The sequence below is a fragment of the Juglans regia genome, chromosome 8, assembly GCF_001411555.2.
Source record: "Juglans regia cultivar Chandler chromosome 8, Walnut 2.0, whole genome shotgun sequence".
Lineage (NCBI taxonomy): Eukaryota > Viridiplantae > Streptophyta > Magnoliopsida > Fagales > Juglandaceae > Juglans > Juglans regia.
Window position 1 is genome coordinate 10,723,252 of NC_049908.1, and position 18,207 is coordinate 10,741,458.

At 36.1% G+C, this 18,207-nt stretch overlaps 1 protein-coding gene and 1 pseudogene across 1 annotated transcript; both read left to right on the forward strand.

The window, feature by feature from the left end:
• The first annotated feature begins 1,494 nt into the window (after window positions 1-1,494).
• LOC108989021 lies at window positions 1,495-8,528 on the forward strand (annotated as a pseudogene).
• A 3,210-nt stretch (window positions 8,529-11,738) lies between these two features.
• LOC108989019 (60S ribosomal protein L19-1) lies at window positions 11,739-13,843 on the forward strand. Its single transcript, XM_018962461.2, has 5 exons — window positions 11,739-11,951; window positions 12,449-12,571; window positions 12,996-13,309; window positions 13,456-13,511; window positions 13,599-13,843. The coding sequence occupies exons 1-5, from the start codon at window positions 11,840-11,842 to the stop codon at window positions 13,621-13,623; spliced, it is 630 nt and encodes a 209-aa protein (XP_018818006.1). The 5' UTR covers window positions 11,739-11,839; the 3' UTR covers window positions 13,624-13,843.
• Window positions 13,844-18,207: the final 4,364 nt, after the last annotated feature.

Genomic DNA, 18,207 nt, shown 5'->3' on the forward strand with positions numbered 1-18,207 from the left:
GATTTGAGCCCTAAATTAATTTAGGGGTTCCAATCCGAATTAATTAGAGTCTTAGACACAATCAAATCCAATCCAATCTAAAATAATTACAGAAATGAGAAAACAAACACAATTCACATGCATTATGTCACGGACTCATTCAAATTTCAAACCAAAACACATGCACAATCTAAGCTTCACAGCACACAATTCAAAAAAATCTCATCCTCCATCTCTGATAAATCCTATCCTTCCTCCAATCTCCATTAAAAATATAAATCACAAAAAAATAAAATGGGATAGGGTTTCTTACATTCGGATCTTCGATGACGGAGATGTAGAGAGAGGGACCGGATGCGCACGACGACGTTGAAGGAGACGCTGGTAGCTGGATGCGGCGCCGGGAACTCAGAGAGAGGGAGAGACGAGCAAAGCTGCGGTCTGGGTCACTGGGAGGCAGCGACAGAGAGAAGTGAGAGTCTGAGAGTGAGCGAGGGAGGGAATCGGGGAGGGGGGGGGATTTCATTTCGTTATAAACCTAGGCATGAAATGACGTCGTTTCATGCCTGGGTTAAAAAAAAAAACCTACGCATGAAACGACGTCGTTTCATGCGTAGTTATATATATATATTATAATATACAGATGCGGGGCGGGGCGAGTGTCATTTGGCGGATGGGGTGGTCCGCCCCGCCACACGGGTGCGGGGCGGAAGCGGGTCGGGACCCCGCTGCCCACCCCTACTATTTACAGATAAAATCAAATTATCTGAGTTAGCATCTAAATGGAGCCTTAGACAAATTCTATATAAAAATCTTACACTACACACTTTCATCTAATCAATATATAATTTGTCATTTTTACTCTTCTATCTTAATACTTAAATATGTGTGTGCTTAAATAGAAGGAAAAAATTGAAAAATCACATTTTGGTTAGGTGGATATGTGTGATATAAAACTTCCTTGTAGTATTTCTCGACTTCTTAATAGCATTTTTCTAAATTATATTCAAGTGTTATAGGCCATTTTCTAAAGAAACTCTTAAGATTAGGATACTATTAGAAGATGAGAAATGATATTTATAATTATAGAGTGTATAAATATCGCACATTCTTTTTAAAAAAATGAGTAAATATGAGATTTATATAAAAAAATTAAATTTTTTTTTATGATAAACTTTACTATTTTTCAAAATTGTGTTGAGATTTATTAAGGCGAATATCTTTTCTCGCCAGTTTTGTTCGAAAGTTATTTAGCGGAGTCTCACGAGTCGCGACGCTACGCAGGCGTCCCGTGTACCCCACCTTTCGCCGCAATATCTTTTTTCAATGTCGGTCTAACTTCCTTTCAGTTCTCTGTAATCTTCGACACCATCACCACCTTCCCCATCTTTGTCTCAGCTCCTACGCTCCTTAGGTTCCCTTTTCTCTCTCTCTTCTTCTCTCTCTCTCTCTATTATATATACATATATGCACGTATGTGTTGTTGATGATTTGGTAGGTCAGGTAGACCGAGAAATGGCGGTGTATATTGTGTCGCGGCGATTACTCGGCGGGTCTGCGGTCGGGGCGTGGCGTTATGCTACGCTATGGAGACCCTATTCGACGTCTTTCAGAGAGGAGAGAGACACTTTCGGGCCAATACTCGCCCCCGCAGACAATTTCGTCTCTCTTTTTCATCCCCTTTCGATTCTTCAAAATTCTTTGCTTTCCGGAAGCACTTTAAACTATTTTTTGAAAGCAACGCTTATTCCGTTTTCTTTATATATAGATATATATATATATATATATATTTATGAAAGGTTGTGGGGGGCACAGACTCAAAGATCGTTGCAGAACTTTGAGATTGGCGGCGAGCGTGAACGAATGCCTGAACCAATCATTCGTGCGTTTGGCATCCTAAAGAAATGCGCAGCTAAGGTTGGTTATTTTCAGCTTTACTGTTTTGATCCTTCGGACTTAGGGCCATTTCTTCCTAAATTATTTGAAATTAAACTTATGTCTGGATATATATAATTTTCCCTTTACCATTACAGCAATTATAGTACATCGTGTTCTTCTTTCGAAAAAATAAAAAATTATATCGAACAAGTATGTTAAATATACTTATAGTTGCAGTGCTACAGTCATTGGTCTCTAGCATGCTTTTTGAGATGTAGTTACCGTGTTGCGTTGCAGGTGAACATGGAGTACGGACTTGACCCATCAATAGAGAAGGCGATAATGCAAGCAGCCCAAGAAGTAGCAGAAGGAAAGCTAAACGATCATTTTCCCCTTGTTGTGTGGCAAACTGGCAGCGGTATTCAGACTAACATGAATGCTAATGAGGTTAGTGCTGGTTTATGTGTGTGCTTATGGGCTTTTTGATCTGTTATTGGTTCTCTATGGTTGCCGTACGCACCCTATTTACATGGCTTGTTTAATTTGTTTAAGTACTTTCATTGAGTGAAAAAAAAGTGTGGTTGAGTTTGATTGTCTAAGGGTTCATCGGGAACTGAGTACTGGTAACAAAATTTCAGATGGATGGCCTAAGTCAACAATCATTGTGATAGTGCTTTTGATAGTCCATTAGATATTCTGTTTAAGAGACACGTCACAACAATGAAGAAAATTATGTGTCTGAGTTTAAAGCATCCAACCAAGTGCTCATAAGCTCAGGGAGGTGACGAGATGTGGTGTCTTCTGCTGATGTAGCGTATGGTTATTTGTCTTTTCCTTGGTATTGAGTCATAATTCTGACTTTTTGTGATTGATCATGAATATAATTTTTGTTTCTAACTTCTAGTTTAGTTATGTACTATTTCTAGGTCATTGCAAACAGAGCAGTTGAGATCCTTGGTCATAAGCATGGTGAAAAGTTTGTGCACCCTAATGATCACGTGAACAGATCACAATCTTCTAATGACACTTTCCCTACTGTAAGCTTTTTGAAAATTTTTTATGGACTGGCTTATATTTAAGCTGATGTGTAGTTGATTTTAGTTTTAACTGATTCATTTTTATTGCTTGAGATCAATCACTAGCAAATCCTCCCCATGGCTTTTAATCCATGTCTGTTCTGATCAACCTTGTTTCTTGCTGTCTTTTTGTTAAGTAATGTGGTTTTCTTGTTTTCCAGGCAATGCATATTGCAGCTGCAATGGAAATCAATTCAAGATTACTTCCGAATTTGAAACAGTTGCATATTTCACTTAATTCAAAGGTTTGAAAGTTATTTTGTCGTTCTCAAGCAGAGTGAAACATGATGGTCAAATTATACTTAATATAGCTGTTCTAGGTTTTATGTGTCATGTCGGATGTTTCATCTTTGGAAATCCCTTATAAATTTGAGACATTCATGCGGATTTGATTGGCTGGCGTGGATATTGATGCCACGTGTCAACCAATAAAAAAATGACACATGGCCTCCCATTAGTTTTCTAGCGGAAAATTGACGGAGGTATCTAATTGCGAATTTCCTAAAGTTCAGGTATCAATTTTGCACAAATTGAAAACTGAGGCCTCGAATTTCAAAAATGTGAAAACTCAAGTACCGATTTTGCAATTAATCTATCGAACAAAAATAAATTTACAAACTGGTGTGTCTTAATATGATACGTTAGATTATAAAGTTATTTTTATTGTAAAGTAGATTTAACGTATCATATGAAGCCATATCAGCTTGTGGATTTATTTTTGTGGGATCTCTTTGTAGCTGTAGCACTTCTCATCTAAAAAGTATTTCCATATAACTGCTTTATTGTTTCCTGTATTGTTTCCTTTAAACATTGTTTTGAAAGATGCTTGCAAGTTTTTTTTTTTTTTTTTTTAATGTTTTGCTTGACAATAGTTTCCATTGAGTGTATTTTAGGTTTGATGTAAAGATAGTTGCAGCTGTAGCTGAAGAAACAAACTTACCATTTGTTACTGCAGAAAACAAGTTTGAAGCTTTGGTTAGCTTCTAGTTCCCTCATTCTGTTTTTCATCTTTCATTTTTGTTATTTTTATGGTGTAAGAATTGGTTATTTCACTTTTTTGAGCAATTGGTTCTTCTCATATAGTCCCACATAGGATAGAATAATGTTGTGTGCTCATATATTTACTTTTTGGCAGGCTGCACATGATGCTTTTGTTGAAACCAGCGGAGCCCTTAACACAGTTGCTGTTTCTTTGATGAAGATTGGAATGACATACGATTATTAGGAAGGTCTGTATGCCTAGTTTCACCCTGGCATATTTGTGTTATCATATATTTTGAAAGATTTTCAGTGTTTTGTCTGTACAGTGGTCCACGATGTGGCCTTGGTGAACTCATTCTTCCTGAAAACGAGCCAGGCAGCAGTATTATGCCTGTAAAATCTCCTTGTTCCTTATTTTCATTTTTTACTAAAAACCTCAAATTCCTTTCAGTTGACTAAGCCTATTTTCTTTCAGGGAAAAGTCAATCCTACTCAGTGTGAAGCTCTCACTATTGTCTGTGCTCAGGTAAGTTTATGTGTGCCGTATTTTGGTTAATTAAATTAATTGAGCAATGAGGAAAAAAATTAGCACTGGGGGACTCATCAGCAAGCAAGTAGTAAGACGTATAGAAATAGGACTGTAATCGAATCGAGCCGAGCCGAGCTTGTCTTTGGCTGGCCGAGCTCAGCTCGACTCAAAATACTCGAGCTCGGGCTTGAGCTCAAGATTTTTATTTATTCTTTGTTGGAGCTCGACTTGGTAAGTTAAACTATCGACCCGAGCTCGTCTCACAAATGAGCTCGAGCTTGAATTGTTTATTTTTTTTAATTTTTTGAATAAGATTTAATAATTAATAAATTAGATAAATAAAAAAATAAAAAATCTAATATTGAATATGTACAACTAACAAGTAGAACCTCTATTGAATTATAAGATTTTAAAAATTTATAAATAATTAATATCTAACTAGTTGATATTTATCCATAATAACAATATATTATATGTCTACATATATTAGAAAAAATCTACACAACCTCCTACTATTCACACAACCTCCACACACCACATATTTTTTAATTTTTATTATTTTTTTCTTTTATTAAATATTTAATATATGAATAATGAATAAAAAAAATTAAATTATTTTAAAAAGAATAAACTCAAAAAAAATTTTAAAAAAATATTAAAAAATATTAAAATTTTAAAAAATGTAGTGTGTGGAGGTTGGGGAGGATGTGTAATATTGCTCCATATATTATTAATACATACACATATATGATAGCATATATCTATTTCACGTGGTTCCCACATGAAATTATTAAATCTTATCGACTAATTATTGTACAAATTATAAAATATAGCTATGAAGTATATTCAATAGATAGACTTGAGTAATTAGGTTACTTATTATATATTTAATTATAAAAGTGCTATGCTTATATTATTAGCTAATATATATATGTGTATATATACATAGGTGTATGTATATACTTATCAATATATGAATGAGTTTTAATCGAGTCGAGCTAACGAGTTGACTCGAGCATAAACGAGTCGGCCTTAACGAGCCTTAACCAAGTCGAGCCGAGTCGAGTTTTGTCAGGTATGTGTCATTTACTAATCAAGCGGGTATTTGCTTTCACGGACGAGTTTTTTTTTTCACGAGTCAAGTTCGATTCAAGTTTAACCAGGCATGTACTGAGCAAGATATCGAACAGACTGGTTCATTTACAGTCCTATATAGAAATTTTTCTATAGGGTTCAGTCATACAGTGCTATTTGTATAATAATTAGTTTTCAATTAATTTAATTGTCATTTTATAACCTTTTCTTAATTTGTTTTTTCCCCTAAATATCTTTCAGGTTATGGGTAACCATGTAGCTGTTACAGTTGGTGGATCGAATGGTCATTTTGAACTAAATGTATTCAAGCCAATGATTGCAAATGGTCTTCTACATGTATGTTTTATCCCTGTATTATTATGGTTTTACTTATTAATGTGTTCTGCTGGATGTAATCTCAGAATTAGTTCCTTATTGGAGGTGCTAAGTGCATCCATTGCTCAACGTCAACTGACCACGATGGTATAGGAAAAATCATTTTGTATCATCAGTGCTTTGGTGTAGAAGTCAGTCAGCCTGGCAGTTCTTTAAAAATTTTCAAGCTTAGGTCAAAAAAGTTGGGAATTTTGAAAGTTATGTGTATATATATATTTTTTTTTATAAGTAAGAGATAAATATTATATATATGAATGAAATTGGCTTAGCCCATATACACATGAAATATATAGAAAGACACCTAAATACATTCTAAGTGCGATAAATTAAAGACAATAAATCATGAATATTATCCCCATGCAATACAATAGCAGAAAACCAACACATTAAGGTGTGTAACACAAAAGTCTTCAACTCGGCCAACTGCGTTCCTTATCTTCAAAGCAATGCGCATTCATTTCCGTCCAAATACACCACATGATGTACAATGGAAACATCTTCCATACCGCTGCCACTTGATAACTTCCATGTATCTTTTTCCAACAACACAACAAATCCACCACCCTCATGGGCATAACTCAAGCAACATCAACCCTTTGGAAGATCTCATCCCACAACACCCTTGTTACCTCACAGTGAAGTAAGAGATGGTCCACAGATTCTCCATTCTTTTTACACAAGTAACACCAATCCATCACTACACATCCTCTCTTCCTCAAGTTGTCCATGGTCAAGATCTTCCCAAGAGCAGCATTCCAAACAAAAAAAGCTACTTTGGAAGGCACGCGAGACCTCCAAATCTTCTTCCAAGGGAACGGGGTATGAACTTGTGTTGTCAAGATGTTATAATACGCCTTAACTGTGCATATCTTGTGATTATTAGACCTCCACTTCAATCTATCTCATTGTGCTATAGTAGTCCCCTTGGAATATAGTAAGCTGAAAAAGTCTGAAACAATAGATAATTCCCAGTCATGAAAATCCCTATTAAAAATAATATTCCATTGATGTGAGCCATGAGAAAATAACCGCACATCCGCCACTGAAGCCTCCCTATTAACTGCAATACGATATAGGGCCGGAAAAAACCCTTTCCAATGCATGATCTCCACACCACACGTCGTGCCAAAAACTGATTCGATTGCTCTTATGTATATTAAAGTGTTAGTTGGTGGACCTGCGTAGAATAGCTTTACGGAACGCCATTTGAATCTATGTTCTTAATCTCTTGATGTCTTCAAGCAAAATCTCGTGCCTTGCTATATTCCTAATGCATGCACTGTTACGAGCTTACCCAACCAGTGATTATGTTCTCTTACTTAGCTAGTGTTTTTGTCTCCCTACCGACAGTTGCTGAGATTGCTTGCAGATGCATCTGCCTCCTTTGAAAAGAACTGTCAGAGGAATTCAAGCTAATAGGGAAAGGATTTCAAAATTGCTGCATGAGGTCAGTTGATGCTGGGTACGGAATATAAAACCTGTAAATACTATTCTATGCTCTAGATTTCAGTGCTAATGGACATTTGTTGTTGCTGCTGCTCGGCATTGCAGTCATTAATGCTTGTGACATCCTTGAACCCTGTAAGTTTCCACCTATAGTCATCTAGTGTTCATGTCTATGCTTCTGCATCCCACTGCTTGGTGTTTCAACTTTTGTCGCTGATTCAGTTACAGAATGTTGGTTATGACAATGCTGCCGCCGTTGCCAAGAAAGCACACAAGGAGGGAACTACTCTGAAGGTATAATTCCTTCTCTTGTCCATGCAATATTCAGTATGCTCTCTTGTGACACATTTGAATTTTTGAATGACGCAATGCTCGTTCTTGAGTAGTTAGCCTAGTATGCAAAAATCAATTGCTTGTGATATTGTATTTCGCTTGTAAAAATATCCCATTCTTCTTTGGCATTATTTTCTTCCAGTGCTTCTTGTTTGGTCGATCGGTGCAACATGCTAGTAACCGTAGTGTTTTATTTAACTCTTAGGAAGGGAAGGATGGGTTTGTCTTTGGGTGCAATATAATGTCTACTGTGGAGTGTTTTATGTTGGTATCTAGTAATGGTGTTTTTGGTGCCCTTTGGAAGGGTGAAATACGATATCTAACCAATATTTAACTCTGCAGGAAGCTGCATTGAAACTGGGAGTGCTAAGTGGCGATGAATTTGATAATCTTGTCGTGCCTGAAAAAATGATTGGCCCATCTGACTGACAAGCATATCAAGATTTTGAAGCTTCTGATAATTGATTTCGGCAGTAAGTGCCCGATGTTTCATTTTCACATTATATCTTTCAAACATATGTATTAGGAATCTAATATGCAACAGATACAGTTCTGAGTTACAAACACAAGAGTATTGCTTCTTGTAATACCACGAACTTTAACACCCAATTAACACTACTGATATAGCAGGTATGCATTTGCAAAATTAGAACTCAAAAATCAAACCAGGCTTATTCAATACATGCCTGTGACATTAGTTGTGTTATGTGGATATTTCGCCAGTGATTTTATTAGTAAGAATTACTCTGAAGCAATATTCTTGAGGTTGTCTCCGTGGCTGGTCTTGGTCATTGACTCATTAGGGTATTGATGATGCCGGTTGATTTGGTAAACAAGGGGGAAGCCTCTCCCATTTTGTAGTGGTTGGCATAGAGAAATCTAAGCACCATAAGTAAAACAAATGTTCGCTTTTTGGAAATGCATTTATACTGTCTTGTACGTTAGAGTATTGGAAGGATTGAAGTATAGATTCAGTTGAGTCACGTGTCGCTTGCTTTTCTTTTTTCTCCTAATCAAGCAAGCGTTTCATTAACATTAATAAATCAAGATACATAAAGAGGGATAGGATTACCTAACAAACACCTCAAATACAGTGCAAAAGTGAAAAATAAATCGGATTTTGAGTCAAAAAATTTGATTTCCACCCATTCCCCTTAAAGAGGGTAAGAGGGTGTCGTCTTAGATGATGGTTTTTTATAGTTCGCTATGTGAAACCACTATTGGAGGTGGTGGTTGTTGGTGGTGCATTGCAATTTGGTCTAAGATGTTCACAAAAGAGACTAATATCCCCAGCCTCAAGATTATCGGTTAGGGGCAACGAAAACATAGTAGGATGACCATCATTGATTAGCCCGAACTACTGGTGGCCAAATTTCTTCACACCCGCCTGTGACAACATGTGGAGTCCACACACTGGTGATAATGAGATGGGGTGGGTAAGATTTAATAGATCTTGGGGTAACGAAACTACTAGCATAGAGCGTGCAGCTGTTGGATGTGTTTCGACGCGACGATGCATGGTGGTCATGCTTGCTTGAGGTCACACGCCGATATTTTCGCTGTGGTTTTGCACTATACCAGTAGATCGGCAGCTAGGGAGTTGTGTGGAGCACGTGTAGACAATTAGTTGCCGGAATGTAGTATATTGAGCCAAAATAAAAACAAAACTAGGAAAAAAGCCTATAAACAGAGTATTGTCGAAAATGGAACGAAGAGAAGGATGAGAGCCACTCCAGTGGAATAATAGAACGGGGATGATGAGGGACTTTTTCTTCTAGAGAGAAGTGAGACTTTCTCTTAAGTTACGGCTTAGAGTCAATGAGATAATTGAAATTTACGGTTTAGAATGAGTGAAATAAGCATATAAAGTGAATTTTGCAATAAGAATTACCTTTTTTGGCTGGTTGGCATCCCATGGGAAGATATTGACTATAGATAAACTGAAAAAACGAGACCTTTATTTGACTGATTGGTGCTTTATGTGCAAACACAGCAGCAAATCAGCAGACTATCTACTTCTTCAATACGAAGTAGTCAAGGCTTTATGGGACAACATTTTCACTAGGCTTGGTATTGCATGGGTGATGCCCAGGAGTGTGTTAGATTTATTGTCATGTTGGAGAGAGATTAGGGGCAACTATCACATTGCAGCTGTTTGGAAGATGGTACCTCTATGTTTAATGTGGTGCACATGGAATGAAAGAAATGACCGATGTTTTGAAAATAGGGAACGCTCTCCGGATAGTTTTAGGGTCTTTTTCTATCACACTTGGTTGCTTTGGGCTTCTTCTATTGTATTGAATGAGAGGAATTTTAATGACTTTTACGCTACTTTTCGTAGCGCGTAGTTTGTAATTAGGTTTTTTCTTGTACACTTTCCGTGTACTTGGGTATTGCCTTTTTACGTGGATTAATATAACTTCTTACTTATAAAAAAAAATATTGCGAGATATATATCTAAAGTGGATTTTACAATATTTATAGACGTTGGAGTGAATTTTCAATAAATATTGTGATGTCTACTTTATGAATTTATCAGTATCTTTTACTTGAAGCCCTAGAATTTTAATGCAAGATTCAAATCATAATCTACCATTATATGTGGCATTTGATAAAGAAAAGCTAAATGTATTTCAAACTTTATTGCACTTTTTATTGAAACTAATCTGCCATTATATATGACATTTACTAGTAAGCTACAACGCCACTATAGTCAGACGACTTGTCCAAAGTGCCAAGTGATCCTAACAATAACAATCTTAAAAAATATAACTAACGCAGTTTTTCAAAAAATAAAAAGTTAAAATAGGAACATAAGTTGTGAAGAATCTATTCGAGACGAACAATATCATTTTAAGGAAACTTTTAAATAATTGGTAGAGAGCCTATAGACAACCATTTTATAAATTTTTACACAACTCTTCAACAAATATTAGTAATTTTTTTTAATTTTATTTCGTTTTGCTAGGTTTGATTTTAAAAAGAATAACATTTTCCTAATTTTTTTATAAAATAATCGTGTTTGTATCATTCTAAATATTTTAATAAAGATGATTTATTGGTTCAACGGTCAACTTGAACCACGCATAGTAAGCATCTTTGGGTAACAAAAGTTTTGAAAATATTGAGAAAAGGCTTTGAGTTATAGAAAATGATAAATATACTACCTGTTTTACAATCTTTTATACAACTATATTTTAAATTAGTAATATTTTTATAAAGTAATGTTACTTTATTTTAAAATATGACTGTATAAAGAGTTGTAGAAATTAATGCGTTTATCATTACTCGTAAGATATATTGTATTTGTTATTGAAGTGAGAGTATTAAAAAATGTTTAGAAAGAAAAACTTTGGAAATTTTTGTATTTTTGTGTTTGTAAAAGTAGTGAAATTCATTTAAAAAAAATTGTTATAGTGTTCTTTTAGTTTCAATAAAAGTAGTGAAATCCTCTGATGGTTTGATGAAAGAATAATGATATATACAATCTCCAAATATATAAGTATCGCGCACTCTTTTATAAAAAATTGGATCACAATATGAAAAAGTGTGAAAACTCACTTTTTTTTATGAGGTCTAATTTTTTTATAAAAAACTTGTATAAAACTTGTGCATTTGGAACTTATCATAGCATTTGAAAATTATGTTAGAAAAATTGAGAAATTATTTTGGAGTTTAAAAGCATATGAATTGAAAGTTATAAACTTGACAAAAAAAAAAATTATTGGCAAGAGAAGTGTTATTCTAAAGACTTTACATAACATATCATTCACGTGACATAATTTATAAAATTAAAATTTTAAAATTTATTTTTTAAATTAAATTACGATTCATAAATAATCTGTAATATAGAAGTCTAAAAACATAATTATTACAAGCTTTTAGTTTGAAAGATTAGCCCAGTTTCTATTTCTATATTTTTTGGGTTCAATATTAAAAAAGCCCAAGTCGATTATCAGAGGCACATGTCTAAGAAAGTATGACACGTGTAAGCATCTGCACCATTTACATCCAGACCTAAGAGGCCCAATAATGCCGAACCCTGTCCCAAACCCTAGGGTAATCGCATTTCTGTGGCCATATATAAACCTCACCTTTCACAAACCCTCATCCTCTCTGCCATAGCAGCTACCACAGAAAGAGAGAGATGGTTTCGCTAAAACTCCAGAAGCGGCTTGCTGCCAGCGTTCTCAAGTGCGGTCGAGGAAAGGTCTGGATTGACCCAAATGAAGTCAACGAAATCTCCATGGCCAACTCTCGTAGGCTCTCTCTCTTTCTTTAATTTCTCATACCGGAAAATCAATCAAGAAGAAAAGTCCCTTTTTACTTTTATAATTTAGTTCTTGATGGTTGAGATACGTTTGCTGTTGGATCGATGTGATTAGGTTTAAATCTTCGAACTTTGTTTGTTTGCCAATTTTTCTGGTAGGTTATTTGTTCGCTGATAAGTCGTACGCAAAAGAAAAGAAATGGAAAGCGTTGTAGAGTACTGTGGCCTACAGCTGCAGTAGTAGCTAATGAAAATTCTAAATTTTTTTTTCTCTTTATTGTCGTATCGTCTTTCTCAGCTGCGAAACGAGGCATTAAAATCTGAATTTGTGTGTTAGGTTTTCTGCTGTCGTTAAACTGGTATGAGCTGGGCTTTTGGTTCTGTGCTGTTAGGGTGATTTGGGACTGTTTAATTTATATTTTTTAGCTTGTTTTGCTGTATGGACTTTTTATTTGGTAGATGATGATTGTTGATTGCTAAGTGCAGGCCAAAACATAAGAAAGCTGGTTAAGGATGGTTTCATCATCAGGAAGCCAACCAAGATTCACTCGCGTTCTCGTGCACGCCGCATGAAGGAGGCCAAGAGAAAGGGACGCCATTCTGGATATGGTATTCTTTCACCCCTGAGAAATGTTTAAATTTTGTTTCAAATTAAATGAATTTTGAGTTCAGAACTTAGATCAATCATCACCCATGATGACTAAAATGTCCTCTTGTTATTTGATGAAGACATTGACACCAGAAAATTTGCATGCCCTTGCTGAACAGGCCTATTTGTACTGCTAGTTAGTCAAGGAGTTGTCTAGTTTCTAATCATTTATTGAGATGCATCTGTAAAAAATCTTTATACCATATTTAGAAAACTGAAGAACTAGAAGTGATGCATCTTGGGTAGAACACTATGATTTATTACAACTTGCCAAGCAGGCTTTCATTTAAATGAAACACGCAATATATATTTGGGGTTTGGTTGCTGATGTAAGAGCTGAAGTTAGGGGACATTTTGTAAAACTGATTTATGAATTGCTTTCAGGTAAGCGTAGGGGTACAAGGGAAGCAAGGTTGCCCACCAAAGTGTTATGGATGAGGAGAATGCGCGTACTCAGGCGTTTGCTCCGAAAGTATAGGGAATCAAAGAAGATTGACAAGCACATGTATCACGACATGTACATGAAGGTGAAGGGTAACGTTTTCAAGAACAAGCGAGTCCTGATGGAGAGCATCCACAAGTCCAAGGCTGAGAAGGCAAGAGAGAAGACTTTGTCTGATCAATTTGAGGCGAAGCGGGCGAAGAACAAGGCCAGCAGGGAGAGGAAATTTGCAAGAAGGGAGGAGCGATTGGCCCAGGTAAGTTTCTGTATTCTTTTGTATGTTATCCTGCAAGTGCTTGTAGGGATACGTAGATATTAGATTGTGTTAACGGATGATTATAGAATTGGTTACTGTGTTTAGATTGTGAATTTATTGCGACTTCTTTTTGGCAAAAATTGTAGGGACCGGGAGAAAAACCAGTGGCAGCTCCACCCGTTGCTGCTTCTCAACCTACTCAGTAAGTAACATAGTTATGTTCTGCACCTATTTGAATTCAGCATGTCTGTCATTGTCATCTAAATAAGTAAATTTCTATCACTGACAGGGCAGCTAAAAAATCCAAGAAGTGAGACCTCATTGAAGAGCACTGAAGGATGCATGACTTTTGATAGTCCATGCATCCTCGGTTGTCGTGCTAGAGTAATTTTGACGATTATGTGTTATTCGATGGTTTTGGAACTTGTTATTAGTTTATATCCTGGATAAAAGGAGTCCTAATGTTTTGGTGCTTTGTTCAATTAATGTTTTCTTTTGTTATATTATTGATTCTTCCAGTTTGAATCTGACTTAGTTTGAAGTGTCTTTATATATATATATATATATATATTTTTTTTTTTTTTTTTGGGGTCTACCGAATGAGCCCTGCTACATGCACGGAGCAGAACACCAAATCTGACTTCTTCATGCATGTTCAAATCTTAAATCATTCACGGTTAAGCCATTTCTCTTCTCCAAGTACACGGTACAAATGTTCAACAAATTTGAATTTCCGTAATGGGGAAATAGTTTTGTCAGGGATGTAGTTTGACGTGTGCATCGATCGAATTTAGTTGTTGAAGTCGAGATCATCAACTGGCTAGAGGGGCTGTACATAAATAACCGGTGCAGATATCTTGGAGTTGGGTTTTCTACTAGGATTTTCCTTAGATTATTCGAAAGTGCTAATAAAAAATGAAAAAATTATTCGAGAAAGTAGCAAGGTTGGTTCTTAAATGGTCAAATCTGATCCTCCTATGTGTACTATTCGAGAAAGTAGAAGGTTTTAGGGCTTTAACGGTCGTTTCGGGCTCGTCATAGATTTAGCGGAAGCTACTTGTAGGTTTAGGTTGATTCAAGTGTGGTTGGTACTGAATCATGTTATGGTATAATATTTAGGATGTTACGGTACGTATGGCGATGCGTCTATGCAACAAGAACTATGTCAAGTAATGATTTGGTGTACCTAGTCCCGTTCAAAACGATTTTGGATAAATTTTAAAATCAAATCGGTATATATTGATTTTAAAAAATTAAAAATCGATATCGCATGATTCATTATAAAAAAGATTCGGTTATATTTTTCTGGTTCTCAAATTAATAACTTAATATTTATGTTTATGTTTAAAATTAAAATTTTATATTATATTAATTTTATGTTATAAAATTAAAATTTATATGTTATATTATAATTTAAATGTTATATTAAAAATTATAAAATTACTTTATGTTATAGCATAATCAGATATTATATTAAAACTTATAAGATTAATTTTATGTTGAATAAATGTTATATAAATTTTATGTTATAACACTAATAGACATAAATGATAAGATTAAAATTTCATGTTATATTAATTAGTAATTTAACATATAATATATATAATATAACAAAAAATTATATATAATATAAAAAGCATATAAAAAATAATTTATATATAAATCTACCGGTCCAATCCGGTTTTGTAAATATCAAAGTTGGAACCGGATCGGTTTCTATCCGGTTTTGATTATTATGAACTAGAACTAGACCAGATAGGTTACGAATTGGAACTAGAACTGGACCTGTTATGAACCAGACCGACCAGACCAGTTCGATCTCGTTTGGTCGATTTTATCGTTTTACTGATTTCTTTTACACCCCTAACCTCAATAAGACTGACCAGACTAAACCAAAGCGATTCGGTTGGACTTTTGGTGGATTGAAAAAAATTGGTCTGGTCTGGATTTTCCCTCCAAGACCAAACGGACCGGATTGATCACATCCCTACATGCAACATTATTGTTTGATAATGAACTGAATGATACATTTTAGATATTTATTAAAAGATTTGATAATCTTTTGTAGTCGGTGAGTCAATCTGTAGATACTTGTAATTATGATAACAAATTAATATTGGTAATAATAATAAAAGAAAGAATTTTATATCCAGTTTTTGTTTTTTAATATACCGTGGCACTGCCAAGTCAAGCGGTCAATCTAAATGATAAAAACCGAGTAGAGGAGTCCCTTTTCAAAGTGATATTTCCGGTTCAAAAAGTTTTAACTGATGCATGTTTTTCGATACCTATAAAAAACGATATTTATGTGAGAATGTCATTTTAGATGGAAAATAATGACGAGGGCCGCTTTGGAGCGGTCCGGCTGGTTTTATTAGAGAAGCAGCCCTCCTATTATGAGTTGCCACATCAGATATCACGCCAAATAGAGAATAGATGCACCCACAGCTATTCACAAACCTAGGTCACCAGAGCCCCTCCCTTCTGTCTTGATTCAATATCAAACTCACCATCGCTTTCATCGAAGCAGCCCTCACCATTGCAATTCGAAGCTCATCTCTTCCATCTTTTTGCTTCGCTACCCAATAGTTGTTCTCGTTTCACCGCCACCTCCCAATCCAACGTCAATAGGTTTCAACCGAAATCCACCTTTCACAATCACTGCTCGGTGCAAGACTTGGAACTCTTTCGTCGGAAAATCGTGCGATTCTCTCAAGTTTTTTTTCGTTCCAGGAACAATCCATCGAGTGCTATGGGATTTCTTATGACTTCTTTCAAATATTGAACTGGCTCTCCAATTTACATCTTACATACAAACACATCGAGAGATCTCAAATCCAATGTTTCTTCAAAATTGACTAAAACAATCGTGCATACAATGACTCCTTTCTCTCTTTTTTTGGGCAATATATTACTCACTACATTTTCTTTGTGCCTTTTTGTTTACTTTTTCTTCCAAATATTGAACTCCCTCTACAGCACAACTTCATCTTATATGTTAGCATGGCAATATTCGATCGACACCGTCAATCCAGAGTGAAAGCACTACAATTACCATTGCCTCCAAGTCAGCTCCATGCAAGGCCTCCTCTGCGCAAGACTCCAACTCAGCATCACAACAAGATCTCCAATTATCATTGTCAACAGAATCCTCTAGAATATATTCTCTTTAATTCTATTTTCATTTTGTTGTGAATTGTATAAAGGAGTATTTTCTGTTGTGACGATCTTACGTTGGGTCTAGAAGCACTAATGCACACCACTTGTTTGTTGGTGTGCCCAACTTGTGCAGTGCTCTTTTGTTCTTTAAATAGTTCTATCTATTCAAAATATTTCTCAAGACAAATGATTATACAAGTCTTCAATTTTACACAGACCAACAAGTTTATAAATTCTAAGCGGGATTGTAAGTGACAAAGAGCTTTTGTTTTCGTGCAAGAGGGGCGAAGAGGATGGCAAGGAATCGGGTGAAGCGCAGTCACACCATCACTAAGTTGTGAAGCCTACGTGGCAACCAACTATTAGAGGGCTGTTATTTGTAGGTTATAAGCCCAACCGGTCCCTAGGTTTTCTCAATAATGACATGCCAAACATCATAATTAATTAAGGAAGCATACATGTCCTATACAAACATACTAGATTTTTTAATAAATATTCACGGTGAATATGTTAGGAAAAACTATTAAAAATAGAAAATAAATAAAATATAAGTACGCCAAAGTCAAATATTTGCTCCAAGAACTAGGAAAGCAAGAAGCTATGGAAAATTAGAGAGAGATACCAAACGTGTGTAACCCTTTTCCAATTGTCAGCCTTCCTCTATTTATACCCGATTTCTTGTGTGATCCTTCTATCGCTGTAATGATCGCATTTATCCCAGATGATATGACATCACATTTAATGCAGCCACTCTTGTCATCTACAGGAGCCCGACCTTAAGGCTGCCCACTCCAAGCTTCATTCAGTTTGGTCGATCTTGCAGGGGAAAGGATCATGGCCTATCTGCTCCCCATTGATTTTTTGTGATTGGAGGAATGCCAACTGCCTTTCCTCTTTCTTGGGCCCTTGGTTCACTTGGGCCTCCCCTTGCCATTCCCTGGTTTCCCTGTCAAGGGTCGTGGGCCTTGGCGTGAGAGATCTGGACCTAGCCCGGATGAGTATGATAATCTCCCTTTCCAATTACCTTGCAAATTTCTATCATGTGGGCGTGGAGGGAATTTAATTCTCCCACACGCTCCCTCTTCCCCTTAAATTTTTTCTATCATTATTTGGCATTAGAATGACAGCCTTCAAATCACGCTAGACGATATCGGGGATGAAAATGAAAGCTACAAATGGTGCCTTCCAACACCTTCAAGCAATCAAATCGGGGATACTCCTTTTAAGCGGGTTCCAAAATAATTCTCCAGGCAACACAACAACACATCAAAATTCTCCAAGCATTTAAGTGAAGCTAAGCCGGTGCTAAGTTCAAATAGTTGAGAACGTCATGCACCTGCTGACAAAAAGGGAGCTTTAACACATGAGAAAGGGCACAGGTAGTGAGGGCCACCTTTTCAGCAAAACCCTCGGAGTCAACGATCCTGTGGGGAGGAACCTCAAGAACCATTGAATCGGGATTCCATATGAATCCCTAAACTTCCTGAGGTTGGTTGTGGTGAAGACAAACGACCAATCGTAACCTTCATAATAAGGCACGTCGCGGGCAGAGGAGGACTCTGGTGTCGTGGAGGATCCTGTTGGAGGGGGAGGAGGAGATCCTTGAGAAGGAAGTCGAGAAACGTTCAAGTAAGCCATTGACACAAAACAAGTGATATGAAGGAGGAAAAGCTAGGGTTTCAATAGAAACCACAAACAATGAAGAAGATGAGATAGTGGAAGTGAAAGAGGCAACATGA

What these genes read in the sequence shown, in the direction of transcription:
- LOC108989019 (XM_018962461.2), top strand. Translation starts at nt 11,840, where the DNA reads ATGGTTTCGCTAAAACTCCAGAAGCGGCTTGCTGCCAGCGTTCTCAAG. An exon ending in AATCTCCATGGCCAACTCTC is followed by an intron (nt 11,952 to 12,448) that starts GTAGGCTCTCTC and finishes TGCTAAGTGCAG; the next exon opens with GCCAAAACATAAGAAAGCTG. An exon ending in GGGAGGAGCGATTGGCCCAG is followed by an intron (nt 13,310 to 13,455) that starts GTAAGTTTCTGT and finishes CAAAAATTGTAG; the next exon opens with GGACCGGGAGAAAAACCAGT.